At 39.9% G+C, this 18,040-nt stretch overlaps 1 protein-coding gene across 3 annotated transcripts in view; it reads right to left on the reverse strand.

Annotated features, from left to right (window-relative positions):
• The window catches only part of LOC148845385 (ARM repeat superfamily protein), a 125,346-nt gene that overhangs the window by 85,020 nt on the left and 22,286 nt on the right, over nt 1-18,040 (reverse strand). For all 3 annotated transcript variants that reach the window (XM_088955617.1, XM_088955616.1, XM_088955618.1), the window contains exons 9-12: nt 7,998-8,062; nt 6,296-6,380; nt 5,639-5,717; nt 5,393-5,501 (exon numbers count right to left, since the gene is read on the reverse strand). In XM_088955617.1, coding sequence (XP_088811743.1) covers nt 5,393-5,501; nt 5,639-5,717; nt 6,296-6,380; nt 7,998-8,062 — 338 coding nt within the window. The remainder of the gene's footprint in view (nt 1-5,392; nt 5,502-5,638; nt 5,718-6,295; nt 6,381-7,997; nt 8,063-18,040) is intronic.

Raw genomic sequence — 18,040 nt, forward strand, 5'->3', positions numbered from 1 at the left:
CAAAAGAGTGTAATTATAGAGGACCGTGCACTGGTATTGGATCCCTAATTTTGGATCTGTTAAAGGTTCATCCAGAATTTAAAGAAACCGAAAGATTGATATTTGGCTCAGCTTTTTAATCCATTCATATGTCTTCAACCTTGATCAGAATTTTCCAAAGAACCAGCACCACAAACATAAATAGAATCGAGATAGTGGCAAGTTGATGCAGTACATCCCTTAGAAGCCCAAATGAGTTTTAGTTCTTTTTTGAAGTTGGTTTAAGTTTCTTATTGCAAGTCAACTTACTTTTTCCTTGTAGAATGCTATTGTAATTGACTCTTCCCCATTATAAAGGGGTAGCATTGTTGGTAAAGCTTTTCAAAGCAGAATGGGTATTTGATTATTATTTTTTTATTGCTGTTCCAACTAAAAAAATAAAATCTTTTATACTTATTCATGATATGAGTCCCTCTAGGCATAAATTTGATCCCAAGTCCATCTAATGTTTTTTCCTTGGTTATTCTCTTGTTCAAAATGGCTATAGATGTTTTGGTCCTCATTTTGGAAGGGCATGTGTATAAGAAAGTTACTTTTCACCTCCTCTTCCTATGTCTATGTATCTACCTTAGTTATGGCAATAGTTCTTCATCAGGCAAAGAGGGTGACTCTTGAAACTGAATGTCCATCACAATCTAAACACTCGGGCTCAGGTAATCTTAAACTTACATCTCTGCTTCATCTTGAGTCCCCTAGTTCTTCTATTACTAAACCTGATGCCATGAATCCTAACCTTGATCTCCTTATTGCCATCTATAAGGGAAAGAGGAAATGCACCAGTTATCCCATTACTATGTTTCTTATAACACTTTGTCACCCTCCTATTTTACCTATAATTCTACCATATCTTCTATTTCCATTCTTTGTAGTGTTACAAAGGCAACGCAATCCCCTCACTGGAAGGAAGCTATGACCTAATAGATGGAGACCCTCATAAAGAACTAGACTTGGGAGATTGTTCTTCTTCCCAAGGACAAGATTCTCATTGGGTGCAAGTGGATGTATATTGTTAAACATAAGGCAGATGGTTCAATTGAGAGATATAAGGCATGGTTAATGGCCAAAGGGTATACTCAGACCTATGGCATTGATTATCTAGAGACATTTGCTCTTGTGGCTAAAATGACTTCTACTTGTGTATGTCTCTTCTTGCCCACTACTATTGGCCTCTATATCAAATGGATGTATGGGGATCTAGAAGAAGAAATATATATATATATATATATATATATATATATATATATATGTTGGTTCGGCTGTCTTAGTTTGTATGTTTACCTTTTGTTGTGTCTTAAGTCATTAGTTAGTGGGCCTTGTTTCTGGGCCTAATCTTACTTTATGTTTATTTCGACTAGGTGTCCCATCACTAATCAGGGGCAGTCTTGTCCATTCATGTAACATTATGTAATGCCTTTATATATAATAGATTAGGGCTGGCCGAAGTGATTTTACTGCCGCCCATTTCATTTCTGTTCCTCTTCTTCTTCCTCTTCGACTCTCATTCGACAGCCCTATTTCAGCAAACATGGTATCAAAGCACTGATCTTACGACTGGTTACAGCAGCCGCATCTTCTTCTACTCGCAGGTAACTCTCCCATTCTTCTTGTTGGTTGCTGCAAAGAAACCCTAGGGTTGGTCATAGAACACAGCTAGACCTACATCTAGGGTTTCCCTTGGTTGTAGGGCCCAAGGGGAGTTAGACCCAGAGGCTGATGCCCTAATAGACACAGTACAGCAGACTGTAGCCTTGAATCTGCTTATGGAGGATGCTGGAATGATTCATCAGTCATCTTGTGCTAGTACCCCCCAACAGAATGGGGTTGCTGAGCGCAAGAACAGGCACCTATTGGAGACTGCTCGAGCCTTACTATTTCAGCACAAAGTTCCTAAAAGCTATTGGTCTCAAGCAATCCTTACTGCATCATATCTGATAAATCGAATGCCATCCAAGGTATTGGGGATGAAAACTCCTTTCTCTGTTCTTTGCCCCCATCTTCCTGACTTTTCTCTTCCACCGAGAGTCTTTGGTTGTGTATGCTTTATACATGTCAAGGATCCGAAGAAGACCAAATTGGATCCTAGGGCTACAAAGAGAATTTTTTTGGGGTACTCCCCTACTCAAAAGGGATACAAGTGTTATGATCCAGTCAACAAGAAAAAATATGTCACAAAGGATGTGGTATTTTTTGAGTCTCAATCCTATTTTCAATCTTCCTAGAATCCTCTTCAGGGGGAGACTAGTGGGATGGAAGAGGATTCTTCTATTTCCCCATTCTTTGTACCTCTCTCGACCTCAGGTCTTCCATCTTCTCCTCCTGATCCACCTAGTTGTGGTATCCCGGGTGAATCTAGTGAGGCTCCCATTGTACTAGCTACTATTAGTGATGTTGCAAATATTATTGAAGACTCCGGCAAGCTACAAATAGATATCAGAATCACCTACAACAAAAGGAATAAGGGTCCTCTAACTCATGATAGCGACCAATTGGACTCGGATCAACCTGTCTCAGAAACTCAAGGTAATCCTATCAGTTCCTCTGACTTAGATCTTCCTATTGCCCTTCGTAAGTCTACTCGTTCTTGTACTATCAAATACCCCATTGCTGATTTTGTGTCTTACTCACAATTGTCTCCTCGTTATTGTTCTTTTGTGTCTGCTCTATCTTCAGTGCATGTTCCTACCAGGTATACTGAGGCAGTATCTGACCCAAAATGGAAAAAGGCTATGGATGAAGAAATGAAAGCATTAATGAAAGCATTAATGAAAGCAAGGACTTGGGAATTAGTGGATCTACCAGAAGGGAAAGGCACTGTTGGATGCAAGTGGGTGTTCACTGTGAAGCACAGGGAGGATGGGTCTTGAGAGGTACAAGGCTAGACTGGTAGCAAAAGGGTTTACTCAAAAAGAAGGGATTGACTACAAAGAAACTTTTGCTCTAGTGGCAAAACTCAACACAATCCGAATTCTATTATCTTTAGCTGCAAATTTCTCATGGGAGCTACATCAGTTGGACATGAAGAATGCTTTCTTGAATGGCGACCTACATGAGGAGGTGTTCATGGATCCTCCACCAGGTTATGTCTTTGGCAAGAAGGTATGTAGACTGAGAAAGGCCCTTTACGGCCTTAAGCAGTCCCCTCGAGCTTGGTTTGAGAAGCTATGTGGAGTCATGAAGAAAGGGGGTTACACTCAAAGTGGAGCAGATCATACCCTATTCATAAGGAAGAGAAATGGCAAACTTACGGCACCTATTGTCTATGTGGATGATATGGTAATTACAGAGAATGATCAGGAAGAGATTAAAAGACTAAAGGAGTTTTTGGTTGCTGAATTTGAGATCAAAGATCTAGGCCAACTGAGATACTTTCTTGGGATTGAAGTTGCAAGATCCAAAGAGGGCATCTATATATGTCAACGGAAATACATCCTTGATCTTCTTCAAGAGACAGGCATGATGGGGTGTAGGCCAGCCGATACTCCAATAGAACAAAATCATGGTCTACAGGTGTCAGTAGGAGAGGACTACCCTGATAAGGAAAGATACCAAAAGCTGGTGGGGAAGTTGATTTACCTGTCCCTTACTCGCCCTGGCATTGCTTATGATGTACATGTTGTCAGTCAGTTCATGCACACTCCTAAGATCCCTCACATGAAAGCTGTGGAAAGGATCCTCAGATATTTGAAGTCTTGCCCGGGGGAAGGGATTCTGTTCAGAAAAAACAGTAAAATTGAAGTTGAAGGATATACTGATGCATATTGGGCTGGCTCTGTTGGGGACAGGAAGTCTACCTCTGGGTACTGTACCTTTATTGGAGGAAATTTAGTTACATGGAGGAGTAAAAAACAGAATGTGGTTGCAAGATCTAGTGCAGAGGCTGAGTACCGAGCTATGGCTCATGGTGTTGCTGAACTCTTATGGCTGAAGATCCTACTTGGTGAACTTGGAATAAAAATTGAGTGCCCTCTCAAGTTGTATTGTGACAACAAGGCAGCCATCAACATTGCAAATAACCCAGTGCAACATAATAGAACAAAACATATTGAGATAGACCGTCACTTTGTTAGAGAAAGAATTGTCTCAAGAGAACTCTGCATTCCTTATACTCCCTCCGAGATGCAGATTGTAGATGTTCTGACTAAAGGGCTAGCTATAGTGAAATTCGTGGACTTACTTGGCAAGCTAAACATGATTGACATCCATGCTTAGCTTGAGGGGGAGTGTTGGTTCGGCTGTCTTAGTTTGTATGTTTACCTTTTGTTGGGTCTTAAGTCATTAGTTAGTGGGCCTTGTTACTGGGCCTAATCTTACTTTATGTTTATTTCAACTAGGTGTCCCATCACTAATTAGGGGCAGTCTTGTCCATTCATGTAACATTATGTAATGCCTTTATATATAATAGATTAGGGCTGGCCGAAGTGATTTTACTGCCACCCATTTCATTTCTGTTCCTCTTCTTCTTCCTCTTCTACTCTCATTCGACAGCCCTATTTTAGCAAACAATATATATATATGAACCTACCTCCAAGAGTGAGCTTCCCTAACCATAAAGGGAAAGTTTTCCGTCTAAAGAAGTCTCTGTATGGACTCAAGCAATCAATTAGAGCCTCGTTTGACAGATTTAGAAATGTTGCCTTGAAGGCCGGATTCTCCCAATCTCAAGTTGATCACACTTTATTCATAAGAAGAGTTGATGGCCGGATGAATATGTTGATAGTGTACATTAATGACATTGTTGAGACTGAGGATGACATCTCAAGAATCACTCAGTGAGTTCTAGTGGCGGATCATTGTCTTCTCTTCTGTTGTGTGTGCAATAACAGCTCTTTGCCTGTTAAGGGATTCATTTTCTTTAAGGAAAGGATCCCAACTTGTTTTCCCTTTGCAATACATTGTTGTACATCCTTCCATGTGCATATCAGTCAGCACTTACTAGCATACATTTCAGTTACTTTCTCACAAGAGAATATAAGAGGGTCTCACATAGATAAATTTCAATATTTGTGAGAATCCTAAGAACGATGCTAAGTCCCTAAAAAATAATTTTTCAGTTTATATGCTCCTGTGCATATATAGGCACCTTTTGTATATACTACTCACCCTTAGTTATTTCAATACAATCATTTTTACCGCTTTTCAAAAAGAAAAAACCAATAATTTTCAGTTTATGTTCTGCGAGATTCAGGTTATAGCAGTCTTGGGATTATCCTTCTTCCATGGTCTCTTTTTCCATGCAATTTCACCTCTCCCTCCACACTATTGTGTTTGTATTATCTTTCTTTTCTAAAATCTACGATCTTGTAAACTTTTGGCCAAAAATGAAGAAGGAAAAAGAAAACCAGAGAAGAGATACCTTGTAAGCTATAGCAAGTGAAGTGGTTGCTTCTTGAATGGTAAGACGTAACAACTGATCCTCCACTCTCAAAGAATCAAAAAGTCTAACAGCCATATCAATCTTGTCTCTGAAAAAGACACATAAGCACACAAAGTGTTTGAGAGAGACAGACGGGAGAAGCAGAGAGACCAAGACATTCAGATTATGTTGATCAAATCATAGGGAGCTAAGGTAACATAATAAAACATAGGTACGAAAGAATGCCTGAAAAGTTGGGGAATCCGCTGTGCAAGCAAACCAATTGCTTGAAAGGCAAAAGTTTTAATATCCCTAGAAGTTGCATCTGTACAAATGTAGAGATATATCCTAATTAGGTAATATTCTCAGGACCCAACCTATAATAAATAGAAGCTTCTGCATGAATTTGATATAAACAAGAACACAATCAGGAATGAAAGAAAATCAAATGTAAGGAAGATTAACTGCATAAAATAATGTGGACTTGGTGCTGAAAACAATCAAATGCATAAGAAAATCAAATGCTAAGGAAAATTGGCCTTGAATGTTGCACCTGCAGCAGTTTTTTGGTGCATCTGGCAGGAGAGAAATGTAAGGATCTTCAGGAACAAAAGCAACACTATAGACTCTGTGTTTCATAGAATTTTGGGAAAATTGTCTTCTTCACTTGCCATGAACAAAATGTTTAAACATACAAGTTACAGTTCCTTTTTTTTACATGAAAATCTTTTTGTAAAGCAGGTTTGGGTATAGGGCTGCATGAGCATCTATTGTATAATCCCTAGGTGCAGCAACTTGTTGCACATGCTTTTTGGCTTTCACTTGATGATACTCTACTTTATCTTCTCCCTCAAAAGAAATTCAAATGCTAAGGAAACATTAACTGCTTAAAATAATTTGGACCTGATTCTGCACTTGAACTATCAAGTGACCTCAAAATACTGCTCAATATAACAGGGCCCATAACCTTCAGTTGATCCAATACTGCCTGCAGTAAATAAACCACAAGAGATAAGTATTTAGGAAAAAGAATACACTGCTCATGGGTGGCACCCATTGCAAGTAGGTCCAGAAAGGCAGAAACCATATATTAAAACGTGGGATTATAAAAAAGAATAAGAATATATTAGTAAACATCTTTCTATGCTAGCCAGGAAAAATGTCTTCCTGGCAATTAACCAAGTAATGTATCTTTGGTGTATGCCATTTAAATTCCAACAAAACAATGCTAGTCATGAACAAACGTCTTTCTGGCAATTAACAGCAATAATAGGGGTTATCATTTATAGCTCGACCCAGAAGCCTGACCCAGCCCACATACAGGCAGTCAACAGACATCATGGAAAATAGATACACAAATAGACTGAAGCATATAGAAAGAAACATACATTTGGAGCATTTCATTATTTGGCATTTAAATGAAAATGAATTATAACTTTGGAGGCTTGTAATAATTAAACACAGACATGCTGATAATTCAAATTTGTAATTTCCGATGATATTACTCACAGAAGGTGGTATGCTTCACACTGACCACATGAAATCTTTAGGCTCAGTTTGGAAAGAGTACAAATACAAATTTATAGACCTTGTATTTTGTATTATTTTATATGTGCTTGCATTGTACATATTTGTATTTGCAGTCCTTCCAAACTGGGCCTTAGGCTTGTTTGCTTGCATGCAAATCTGAACAGGATACAACTTTTGCACCCGGATCAATTTTGCATCTTTTTGTATGTAACCATGATTTGCATTCTTACCTGATTCAAAATTTGCACCGTCTCATTTGCACTCAATGGCAGTGCAATGTTTGCCTCCCAAAAACTGATGCAAAATTTGCACCATCTTCCACCTACATCAATTCCTTCTCATATAAAATTATAAAGTGGGTAACACAACATCTTGCTTCTTACCTCATTCCCCAAAAAAAATAATTCCTCCCTACCTCCATTCCCTTTCATATAAAGTGAGTACCACATCATTTTACTTCTCAAAATAAATAAAACAAGTTAAATCTGAAACAAAAGTAAATCAGAATTTACACTCAGCCTCTGTATACTCCCATGCATTTACACCACTGCAAATAAAATACACACTGCAAACTGAGCCTTATGCTCTGTTTGTTTGCAGTGCAAATCTGAACCAGATACGAATTTTGCATCCAGTCACACCTCTTTGTTTGTTACTATGATTTGTTCTCCTACCTGTGCAAAACTTTCACTTTTTGTCTCATTTGCACTCACTGGAAGTGCAAATTTTACATCAAAAAACTTGTGCAAAATTTGCACCACCTTCCCCCTATCTTGAATCTTGATTCACCCTCATATAAAGTAGGGACCAGCTCAGTTGCTTCCCACCCTTCTCATCCCAAAAAAATAGCTGCCCTCCTATCTCAATTTATAAAGTGGGGACCACATCATTTTACTTCTTGCAACAAACATGACAGCAACAAATTTGAAGCAAAAGAAAACCAGAATTTACACTCAGCTTTTGCATTTCCCTGCATTTAAACTAGTGCAAATGAAATTCACACTGCAAACAAACAGAGGGAATGTGTGTGTATGCGTACAAAGGAAACAGGTTCCTCCTAAGCCAAAGTACTTACATGTTTAAATACCCAGACAGTGAATTCCATTCCCAACTGCTTCAACCTTGAAGTGGTCCCAATTCCTATCATATTTCAAGTTTTGGGAAAAGAAAAGAAAAAACAAGAACACGGCAAGTCAGAGTCAGCTAGTTCATACAAAATTCACATAAGAGGCACTTATGGGTATTGCCTGAAAATAGTAACTAAAAAATAAGTTGCTAGATGTGAAACCATGATTAGAAAAGGAAGGTGCAAAGGAAAAAAAAAAAAACTAAAAGGTCCCTCTGCATCCAAATCTATGATTGCACACCTTTTTACTTAGGCATTGCTAAAGATATCTTGGGAAAAGAAAAAATATATACACACTATTCACCGACATTAGAGAAAGTTATGATAGTCTCTCAAAGGAGATAATATGGTGTAATTTGAAATAGGAAGGAGTCCCAAATGGATAAATTAACCTAAGAATATGTATTATGGTGCAACGTTTGGTGTTTAAACACATGGACAAATTCTATATTTTTCATTTACCACAGGCCTTCACATGCTAATCATTGACAATAGAGAAAGTGTTTGATAGTCTCTCTAGGGAGATAATACGGTCTATTTTGAAATAGATAGGTGCCCAAAGTGGATAATTTAACCTGAGAATATAAATATGGTGCCTAACTGGCATTGTACAATGGGCCTTGACCAAGTGTAAGCCCTTACCCTGTATTTGTTTGCACTAGTCATGGATGAACTGACCAAGCATGTAAAGGAGGATATTCAATGATGACATAGTATTGATCATTTGATTAACAAATCTAGGATTGAATGCAAAATTAGAAGCATAGAGAGATGCCCTAAAATCAAGAGAATAAGCAGGAGTACAACTTAAGGATCTGGAGTCTGTAGCTTGGTGCTATAGGGATGAAATTAAGAAATATAAATGGCTGACAAGGAATATGACTGTGAGCATTCATTGAGTTGGGAGGTCAGCTAAATGCAATGGCTGAAATATTATCTAAGCAAGGGGTCTCAAGGGAACAATTATTTTGGGCTCAGTTATAATCTGCACTTTCTTTTTAATTTCGGAAGAGGTTGCATCTCATGCCTCTAAGTGATGCTTGTATCAAAAAAACAAGCAGGAGTACGTATATAAGCAATGAAAATTGTAGGAATACCAGGAAAGAGAATCTGGAAACAATTACAACTGGAGAACAAAAGATACCTCAGAGACCATTCCTGTTACCTTGGTCTGGTTATGCATAACAAGAAAAAGATTGAAAAGGATGTTATACATTGAGTTAGAGTAGGGTGGATGAAATGGAGTTCATTCTTAGAATAATGTGATCAAAGAAAACCAGTCGTTAGAGGGAAGTTTTGATGAGACAGCTATAAAGCAGTAAATGCTATATAGAGCAAAGCGCTAGGCAGTCGAGAAGCAACATGTCCAAAAAAATTGTGTGGTAAAGATGCATATCAAGATGGATGAGTGGAAAGCATAGAAGAATAGAACTAGAGATAAATATATTATGGAGAATTAAGAGTAACTCCTATAGATGACAAATAAGGAAAGTGCTCTCATTGTGATGGTGAAAGGCATGTAAAAGAGACTTATTGGGTTCTTTATCCTCATCTGAAACCAGCTGTGTTAAGGAAAGACAAAATGCCCCAGAAAAATCAAACAGCAATTGGGAACCATGTTACTAGTCACAGTGGTGATAGCTCGAAGAACACATCTATAGTTGCATCTTCTCCCACGGGACAGACTATTAATTCCTCCACATCCGGGTCCTTGGGTCTCACTACTGATGAGGTAAAGGTCCTTAGACGGGCCCTAACCCGTCTAAGGACTAATTCCCTTGCTTCCACCTCTCTTGCCAGATCAGGTATTATCTTCGCTTATAGCACAACTAGTTCTATAGACTCTACTTAAAGTTGATGACGGTTCCCTCTCCACCATCTCTGGGAAGGAGGGGGGGGGGGGGTTGACCTAAGCAAGAACCTCTCTTAAATTTGTTCTACATGTTCCAAATCTTACTTGCAATCTCTTATCTGTTTCGAAGCTTACCAAGAATTTAAACTGTAGCGTAACTTTCTTTCCTACTCATTGTGTCTTTCAGGACAGATTGATGAAGAGAACGATTAGGAGCGGTAATGAGTGTGGAGGTCTCTACTATTTTGATGCAGACATAAGTTCGGCCTTACAATCATCTGCTACCGGTAGTCAGAATAATGAAGAGTCAATAGCTAGGTTACACTTGTGGCATGCTAGGCTAGGTCATTTACATTTTTTATCTTTGCAATGGTTGTTTCCTGAATTATTAAATGGTATTTCGAGTCAAAGTTTAGTTTGTGAAGTGTGTCAGTTGTCAAAACAATGTAGAACTCTTTATCCAATTTTTAGTAATGAAATTCAAGCTCCTTTTGATTTGGTCCATTCTGATGTTTGGGGCCCTTCACCCCTTGTTTCTGTGGATGGCTTTCGTTACTTTATTAGTTTTTATTGATCACTACTCACGATGCACATGGATCTACTTGTTAAAATGACGTGATGAAGTGCCACGGATAACCATGGCATTTTGTAAAATGATTGAAACTCAATTTGACAAGAAGATTAAGCAATTCCATTCCGACAATGCTGCTGAATATTTTGAAAGATCTTTCAACCTGTTCATGGAAGATGCTGGCATGCTACATCAGTAATCTGGTGCCAGTACCCCTCAACAGAATGGGGTTGCTAAGCACAAAAATAGACACTTATTGGAGACCGCTCGAGCTTTATTATTTCAGCACAAGGTTCCCAAGCACTATTGGTCTCAAGCAGTACTTACCGCATCATATCTGATAAATCGGATGCCATCCAAGGTGTTGGGTATGAAAACTCCTTTCTCTGTCCTTTGCCCTAATCTTTCTGACTTTCCTCTTCCACCTAGAGCCTTTGGTTGTGTATGTTTTATACATGTAAAGGATCCAAAGAAGACCAAGTTGGATCCTAGGGCTACGAAAGGAATCCTTCTTGTGTACTCTCCTATACGGAAAGTTTACAAGTGTTATGATCTCGTCACCAAGAAGAAATACGTCACAAAAGATGTGGTCTTTTTTGAGTCTCACTCTTATTTTCATTCTTCCTAGAATCCTCTTCAGGGGAGACTAGTGGGATGGAAGAGGATTCTTCTTTCCCCTCCTTTTTTATGCCTCTTTCTGCCTTGGGCCTTCCATCTTCTCCTCCTGATCCTCCTAGTTGTAGCATCCCGGGTGAACCTAGTGAGGCTCCCATTGCACCTATTACCACACTTGATGCTGCAGATGTAACTGAAGACACCAGTAAGCAACAAAAAGATATAAGAATCACCTACAACAGAAGGAAAAAAGACCCTCTAACTCATGGCAGCAATCAATCGGACTCAGATCAATCTGCCTCAGCATCTCCAAGTAATCCTATCACTCATACTTCTGATTTGGATCTCCCTATTACTCTTCGTAAGTCTACTCGTTCTTGTACTATCCGACACCCCATTGCTGAATTTGTTTCTTACTCACATTTATCTCCTCGTAATTATTCCTTTGTGTCTGCTCTCTCCTCCGTTCACGTTCCTACTAGGTACTCAGAGGTAGTGTCTGATCCAAGATGGAAAGAGGCTATGAATGAAGAAATGAAAGCCTTAATGAAAGCAAGGACTTGGGAATTAGTGGATCTACTAGAAGGGAAGAGAGAGCACTGTGGGATGCAAGTGGGTGTTCACTATAAAGCATAGGGAAGACGGGTCCATTGAAAGATACAAGGCCAGACTTGTGGCAAAGGGGTTTACTCAAAAAGAAGGGATTGACTACAAAGAGACCTTTGCTCCAGTCGCGAAGCTCAACACAATCCGGGTCTTATTGTCACTAGCTGCAAATTTCTCATGGGAGCTACATCAGTTGGATGTGAAGAACGCTTTTCTAAATGGTGATCTACGTGAAGAGGTATTCATGGATCCTCCACCAGGTTATGGCTTTGGTGGGAAAGTATGTAAACTGAGGAAAGCATTATATGGCTTTAAGCAATCTCCTCGGGCTTTGTTTGAGAGACTTTGTGTGGCCATGAAGAGAGTGGGATACACTCAAAGTGGTGCAGATCATACTTTGTTCATAAGGAAACAGAATAGCTGACTTACGGTAGTCATCGTCTATGTGGATGATATGGTGATTACAGGGGATGATCTGGATGATCTGGAAGAGATAAAAAGATTAAAGGAGTTCTTGGCTTCTGAGTTTGAGATCAAAGACTTGGGCCATCTGAGATACTTCCTTGGAATTGAAGTTGCTAGGTCACAAGAGGGCATCTATATATGTCAGCGGAAGTATGTCATTGACCTTCTAGGGGAGACAGGTATGATGGGGTGTAGACCAGCAAATACTCCAATAGAACAGAACCATGGTCTACAGGAATCAGTTTGAGAGGGCTACCTTGATAAAGAAAGATACCAAAAACTAGTAGGGAAGTTGATATATCTGTCTCTCACTCGACCAGATATTGCTTATGTTATACATGTTGTCAGCCAGTTCATGCACTCTCCAAAGATTCCTCATATGAGAACAGTGGAAAGAATTCTTAGGTACTTGAAGACTTGCCCAAGAAAAGGAATTCTGTTCAAAAAACACAATAAAATTGAAATTAAAGCGTATACTGATGCAAATTGGGTTGGCTCTGTTGGCAACAGGAAGTCTACTTCTGGGTATTGCACGTTTGTTGGAGGAAATCTGGTCACATGGCGAAGTAAAAAGCAGAATATGGTTGCTAGATCAAGTGCAGAGGTTGAATATCGAGCTATGGCTCATGGTGTTGTTGAACTATTGTGGCTTAGGTCCCTTCTTGTTGAGCTCGGGGTAAAGGTCGAGTGTCCACTCAGGCTGTACTGTGACGACAAGGCTGCCGTCAACATTGCAAATAACCAGTGCAACATGATAGGACGAAGCACATTGAGATTGACCGACACTTCATTAGAAAAAGAATCGTTTCAAGAGAACTCTGCATTCCTTATACTCCTTCCGAGATGCAGATTGCAGATGTGTTAACTAAAGGACTAGCTTCAACGAAGTTCTCAGACTTACTTGGCAAGCTAAACATGACTGACATCCATGCTTAGCTTGAGGGGGAGTGTTGGTTTGGCTGTTTTTAGTGTTTATGTTAGTGTGTCTTAAATTCTTAGTTATTGGGCCTAAACTTGTTTAATGTTTTATTTGTTTTATTTGTCTAGGTGTCATCACTAATCAGGGGCATTCTAGTCCATTCATGTAACATTATTATTCTAGTCCATTCATGTAACATTATTTTATAATCTATATAAGATATAGGGCCGGCTAAAGTGGGTAATGTCGCCTTTCTCAAAACTTCTCTTCTTCTTCTTCTTCTTCTTCTTCTTCTTCTTCTTCTTCTTCTTCTTCTTCTTCGGCTGTTGTGTTCCAACAAACACCTTCAATCCTCCACCTCTCAATTAGGGGTCTTCTATAAATTGACCTAAACCGCTCTAAAAATGTTTTAGCAATCTCATATTGGTCCATGATCTCATTTTCCCCCACCACTAAAGAGGTAATCATGCACTTCCTTCTCTGTCCATTTGCAATGGCATGGAAAAATTTTGTATTTCCATCACCTTCTTTGATCCATCTCTCTCTCTCTCTTGACTTTTGCTTCCAGCATATTTCCTCTCTCAATAAGGTCTCCCCAAGTTCTTTCTTCGAGTTTCATCTCAGCTCCTATTGATCTTCACCTAAAGTTCCTTCTACCTCTTTGCTATCTATTGCCTCTATCTAAGAAATCAACTCAACTTTCTTCTCCTCCAATCTCCCAAATAGGGGTGTAAACGGATCGAAATCGAATCAGATAAGGCAATATCTGACTTCAAGTCCGATTATAAAATTCGATATCCGAAGTAGATTCGATATCCAACGGATATTGAAAATTAATATCTGAATTTGAACCTGATTAAATATTCGAATATTCGATTCGATTCGAACTCAATTAATTAATTATTTTAGATAATTAATAACTATATAAAATAAATATTTTATTGATATAAAGTATATAAATTATTTATATAACTTAATTACTATATATAATTTATATATTATATATAAGAATTAAATAATCGGTCGAATACGGATATTTATCGAATCGAATCAGGTCTTATCCGAATTTGAATCCAATTAACTATTTGGTAAGAATAGGATATCCAAATTTGACCGATTAGATATTTGAATTATCCGAGTCTAATTCGATTATATCGAATGTTGAATTTGAAATCGGATTTTCGAATACCGTTGACACCCCTACTCCCAAACTTCTCCCTATTCCACTCCTTAATCTCCTTTTTTCAACAATTGAAGCTTCTTTAGGAACTTTCGGCCTTCCCACATTGCAGGTGCGGCCAAACTATTCCACCAAACCTTGACTTACTCTTTAAAATCCGAGTGAGTGAGCCACATATTTCAAATCTGAATGGAGTTGGACCACCATCACTGATTCTCTCAAACAAACAAATGGGCCAATGGTCTGAGGTGATTCTTGGTAGTGTAGATTTCTCCCAACTAAACCTGGCCAATGCTCTTCCTAGTCAAGTGAAACTAAAAACCTATCAAGCTTGGATAGGATAGAGGCTGTTTGAAGCTTTGACCAAGTATAACAAGATTGCCCTAGGGGAATATCTCTTAGCTCAAAAGCTTCAATAAAGGAGTTGAACTTTCTCATACTCAATGTATTCTTTGCCTACCCTCGGTTGTCTCACTCACAAACCTTACTACATTGACATCTCCCCCTAAACACCAAGGTCCACCCAGAGTCCCCTAATATCCCCAAGCTCCTCCCACAATTTCTTCCTTTCTTTATGAGTTTGGCCTATAGACATTCATAAGAACCCATTCAAATCTGTCTTGCACACCCTTCAACTTAATAGAAACTGAGAATCTGCCTACCAGTTCTTCCAAACATTGGCCTACTCTCCACATTGTTATAATGCACCCCAAGAGGGAGCGAAGCTCCAATTAATATTCCTTTCTCCCCACATGCTTCTTATCCACTTCTTGTCTACTTCCTGAAATTTGGATTCTTGAATTAGAACAAAATCCGGTCTCTTGTCCCTCAATACCTCTTTGACTACTCTTTTTGTGGCACTACCTAATCCCCTTACAATCCAACTAATAATCTTCATGATCACACCAAATACTGACCCCAGCCCTCATCTAGTCTATAGACCCCCTCTCCTTCTCCCTCCCCTAACGCTGAACTCCTTATCCCCTTCCACATCACTAATGAGTTTCTCAACTTCATTTAGCTTCCTTCTCCTCTTGCCCCCCTTTTCTTTACTTTCTTTTGAGATTCCTTTTCTTTGATTTTTTCCACTTTCAACCCCATTTTATCAGCCCAATCCACCATCGGGTCCTTTTCACTCTGGTCTTCTTGGCTTCTCTTACTGTCTCCCGCCTCCTTTTCTTTCTTCCCCTTAACTAAGACCCTCCCAGCCTCCTCATCACTCTCACCTTCTTGGGATTGAATCCTTTTGGTGGTTTCTTTTTCCCCATCTATACCCATCCCCCAATTAGTCCTTGCTCCTTCCTTAAACTTCAGACTCCTTTCACCCCTAGCCTCAGACACACCCACCCCTCCTTTCACTCTCATTATCTCTCTCGCACCAACTTCATCTCCTAATCCCCTACTCATCTCTCCTTCTTCTAGCAGATTCATGGGCAAACCGTAGCCTTGGATGGGATCTAAAGAGACTATAGGACCAATTACTTTTTGTATCACTAAGTAATTAGTATGTTTTTCATGTAAAGATGTAATATAAATCAAGAAGGCTAATTGTTTGAGAAATGGGGTTCGTGCAAGCAGGTCAGTGGAGAAGATCCATGAAGGTAGAAGCAAAAAACTTTTTGATCGAAGAAATGAGAATCAAGTGGGAAGGTAAGTCTGAAGGTAAGGGAAGTAAAAAAGGGTACAATACTGCTGGAAGGATTAGAAGTGGTTGAGTGGCTAAGAGTTTTCATAGCTGGAGCCTGCTCAAAAGGCAAGCAGATATGTAGTTGAATGTAAAAGGAATAGAAAAGGCTCCTTCATAGCTTTGGCTGAATATTTTGGCAAGGGACAAAGGCAACTGGTGTGTCTGCCAGCAGGAGAACAGAGCCAAGGATGGGGGAAGTTGACAGGTTGCTCAAAGAGCATCAAATGAAAAAGAAGCTTTCACAAGGGTGGAGAAGGAATGCCAGAGCAACAACAGGGTAGAGAAAGAGCCAGTGGTCATGGCAAAACAAAAGGCCAATGCAGAATGGTGGGTGGTCTAGAGAGAAAAGATCGGGACAGTAAGTTTGTGATACAAGCCAAGGAACGGGTCAGTGATTGGAGGAGGGTAGCTGATTTACTGACAACTAGGTTGAAGCTGAAAAGAGTCTTCATAGTAACCCCCTTCGATAACTGTAAAGTCCTCTTAGATCCAGTAGAGAATGAAGTGGAACTTTCAGCTCTCAATATTCAGGATGAGTTCGGATCATTCACAGTCTTCAAATGGAGTCCAACATCTAACTCCAAGGACTTCTTTGTCAAAGATGGTGTGGTGGTGCGTGTAACAGGCCTGCCATTTCATCTATGGAAACAAGAAGTAGTAGAATCTATAGCAGTATTGTGTGGAGGACACTTAAAAGGAGCATTCTGGGATGGTCTTTATTTAGCAGCAATTCTGCTAAGTGGTGTGAAGCCAGAAGATATTCCATGAAAGGTAGAGGTACAAACAGAGGGGAGTTTTGTCTCCGTGTGACTAGCATCCTCCATTGAAGCAGGGCTGTGGAAGGAGGCTCACATGGAAGGAGGTGAAAAGAAGGAAGAAGAAGCTTTACGTGGATTTATGAGATTGGCTGGTTCAAATGGGAAGGAATGTTTCACTAAAAAGGGCCAACAAATTCTGGGAAGCCAAAAAGTTTTGGGGTAGATGAAAGGTCAAACCCGTAGAGAGCAAGGAAATTTTCTGACAACTGGCAGATCTTATGCACATGGCTTCAGGGGAAAAAGACAAAAATTTCCAAGTGGGTGTGGGGGGAGGGTTGAACCAGCAACCTCAGACTGGTTCAAAAGGGAAGGTTGCTGGTTCGACTTTTAAAACAGGGGGGTGTGACCTTTTAAAAGGTCACGTGGGAGGAAAAGAAGTAGGAAGTGGGCCCATTCAAGTGGATCCCATTCCTGGTGGGCCAGAGAAGACAGCCCAAGTAAAACCGAGTGCTCCATTTAAAAGATTCGAGCCCAAGGCCCAATCCAGGAAAGATGGGCCAAGGGACTCTTTAAGTACTCACGTGACTGAGAGGAGGGATGAGTTGATGGACGATAATAAGCGTCTATCTTCTTCTACTTCGAATCCCTCCTTTCAGTTGAATGCTTTAGGCGCAAGGTCTCAAGCTTCTCAGTCTCGAGGCCCTTTACAGTGGGTCCCCTCCAACATGGCGAACCGTCTCTCACCTGATAGGCACAACCCAAGATATCTGAAACATAGCGATACTAATAGAACAGAGTTCGAGACTGGTCGAGTGAACAAGACAGCAGTGACGATTCTGGTAGTGATGAAACTGTAAGTTTGGGAAGTGTGACTCTGAAAAGCAACAACGAGCTACTTGAAAAAGAAAGTCTGCATACAGAGCTGCTGTTTATAGAGGAAGAGATCGAAGATGTAGGTTGTGGGAAGACTAGAAATGGTGAAGAAATTGGTCCTAAAGCTGCACAAGCTCCCCTCCCCTCCGCCGAGGGAGCTGACCCTGAGTCTAATGAACTGCAGGATGTTGGTGGAGAGGGACAAAAATCTGCCATGATGGTGGATGTGGGTAATCCAGTGTCAGTAACACAGAGAAAGGAATTCCAAGTGGGTAGGTTGTCAGGAAGTGCACTGTGTCTACTTCACAACATTGTCCAGAAAGGGGAAAGGCCTTTAAACCAAATGAAGCCTGTCAGCAACTCAAATCCAGTGATCCTAATCCTACCCTCGTCCTACCAGGTATGGGTGTCATTTCCTTTTTGGGTACTGATTTGAGTGCTATGCCTGTAACAGATATTCCAGCTT

The sequence above is a fragment of the Nelumbo lutea genome, chromosome 7 (genome assembly GCF_056320005.1).
Source record: "Nelumbo lutea isolate HS-2025 chromosome 7, American lotus-T2T, whole genome shotgun sequence".
In the NCBI taxonomy this organism is placed as follows: Eukaryota; Viridiplantae; Streptophyta; class Magnoliopsida; order Proteales; family Nelumbonaceae; genus Nelumbo; species Nelumbo lutea.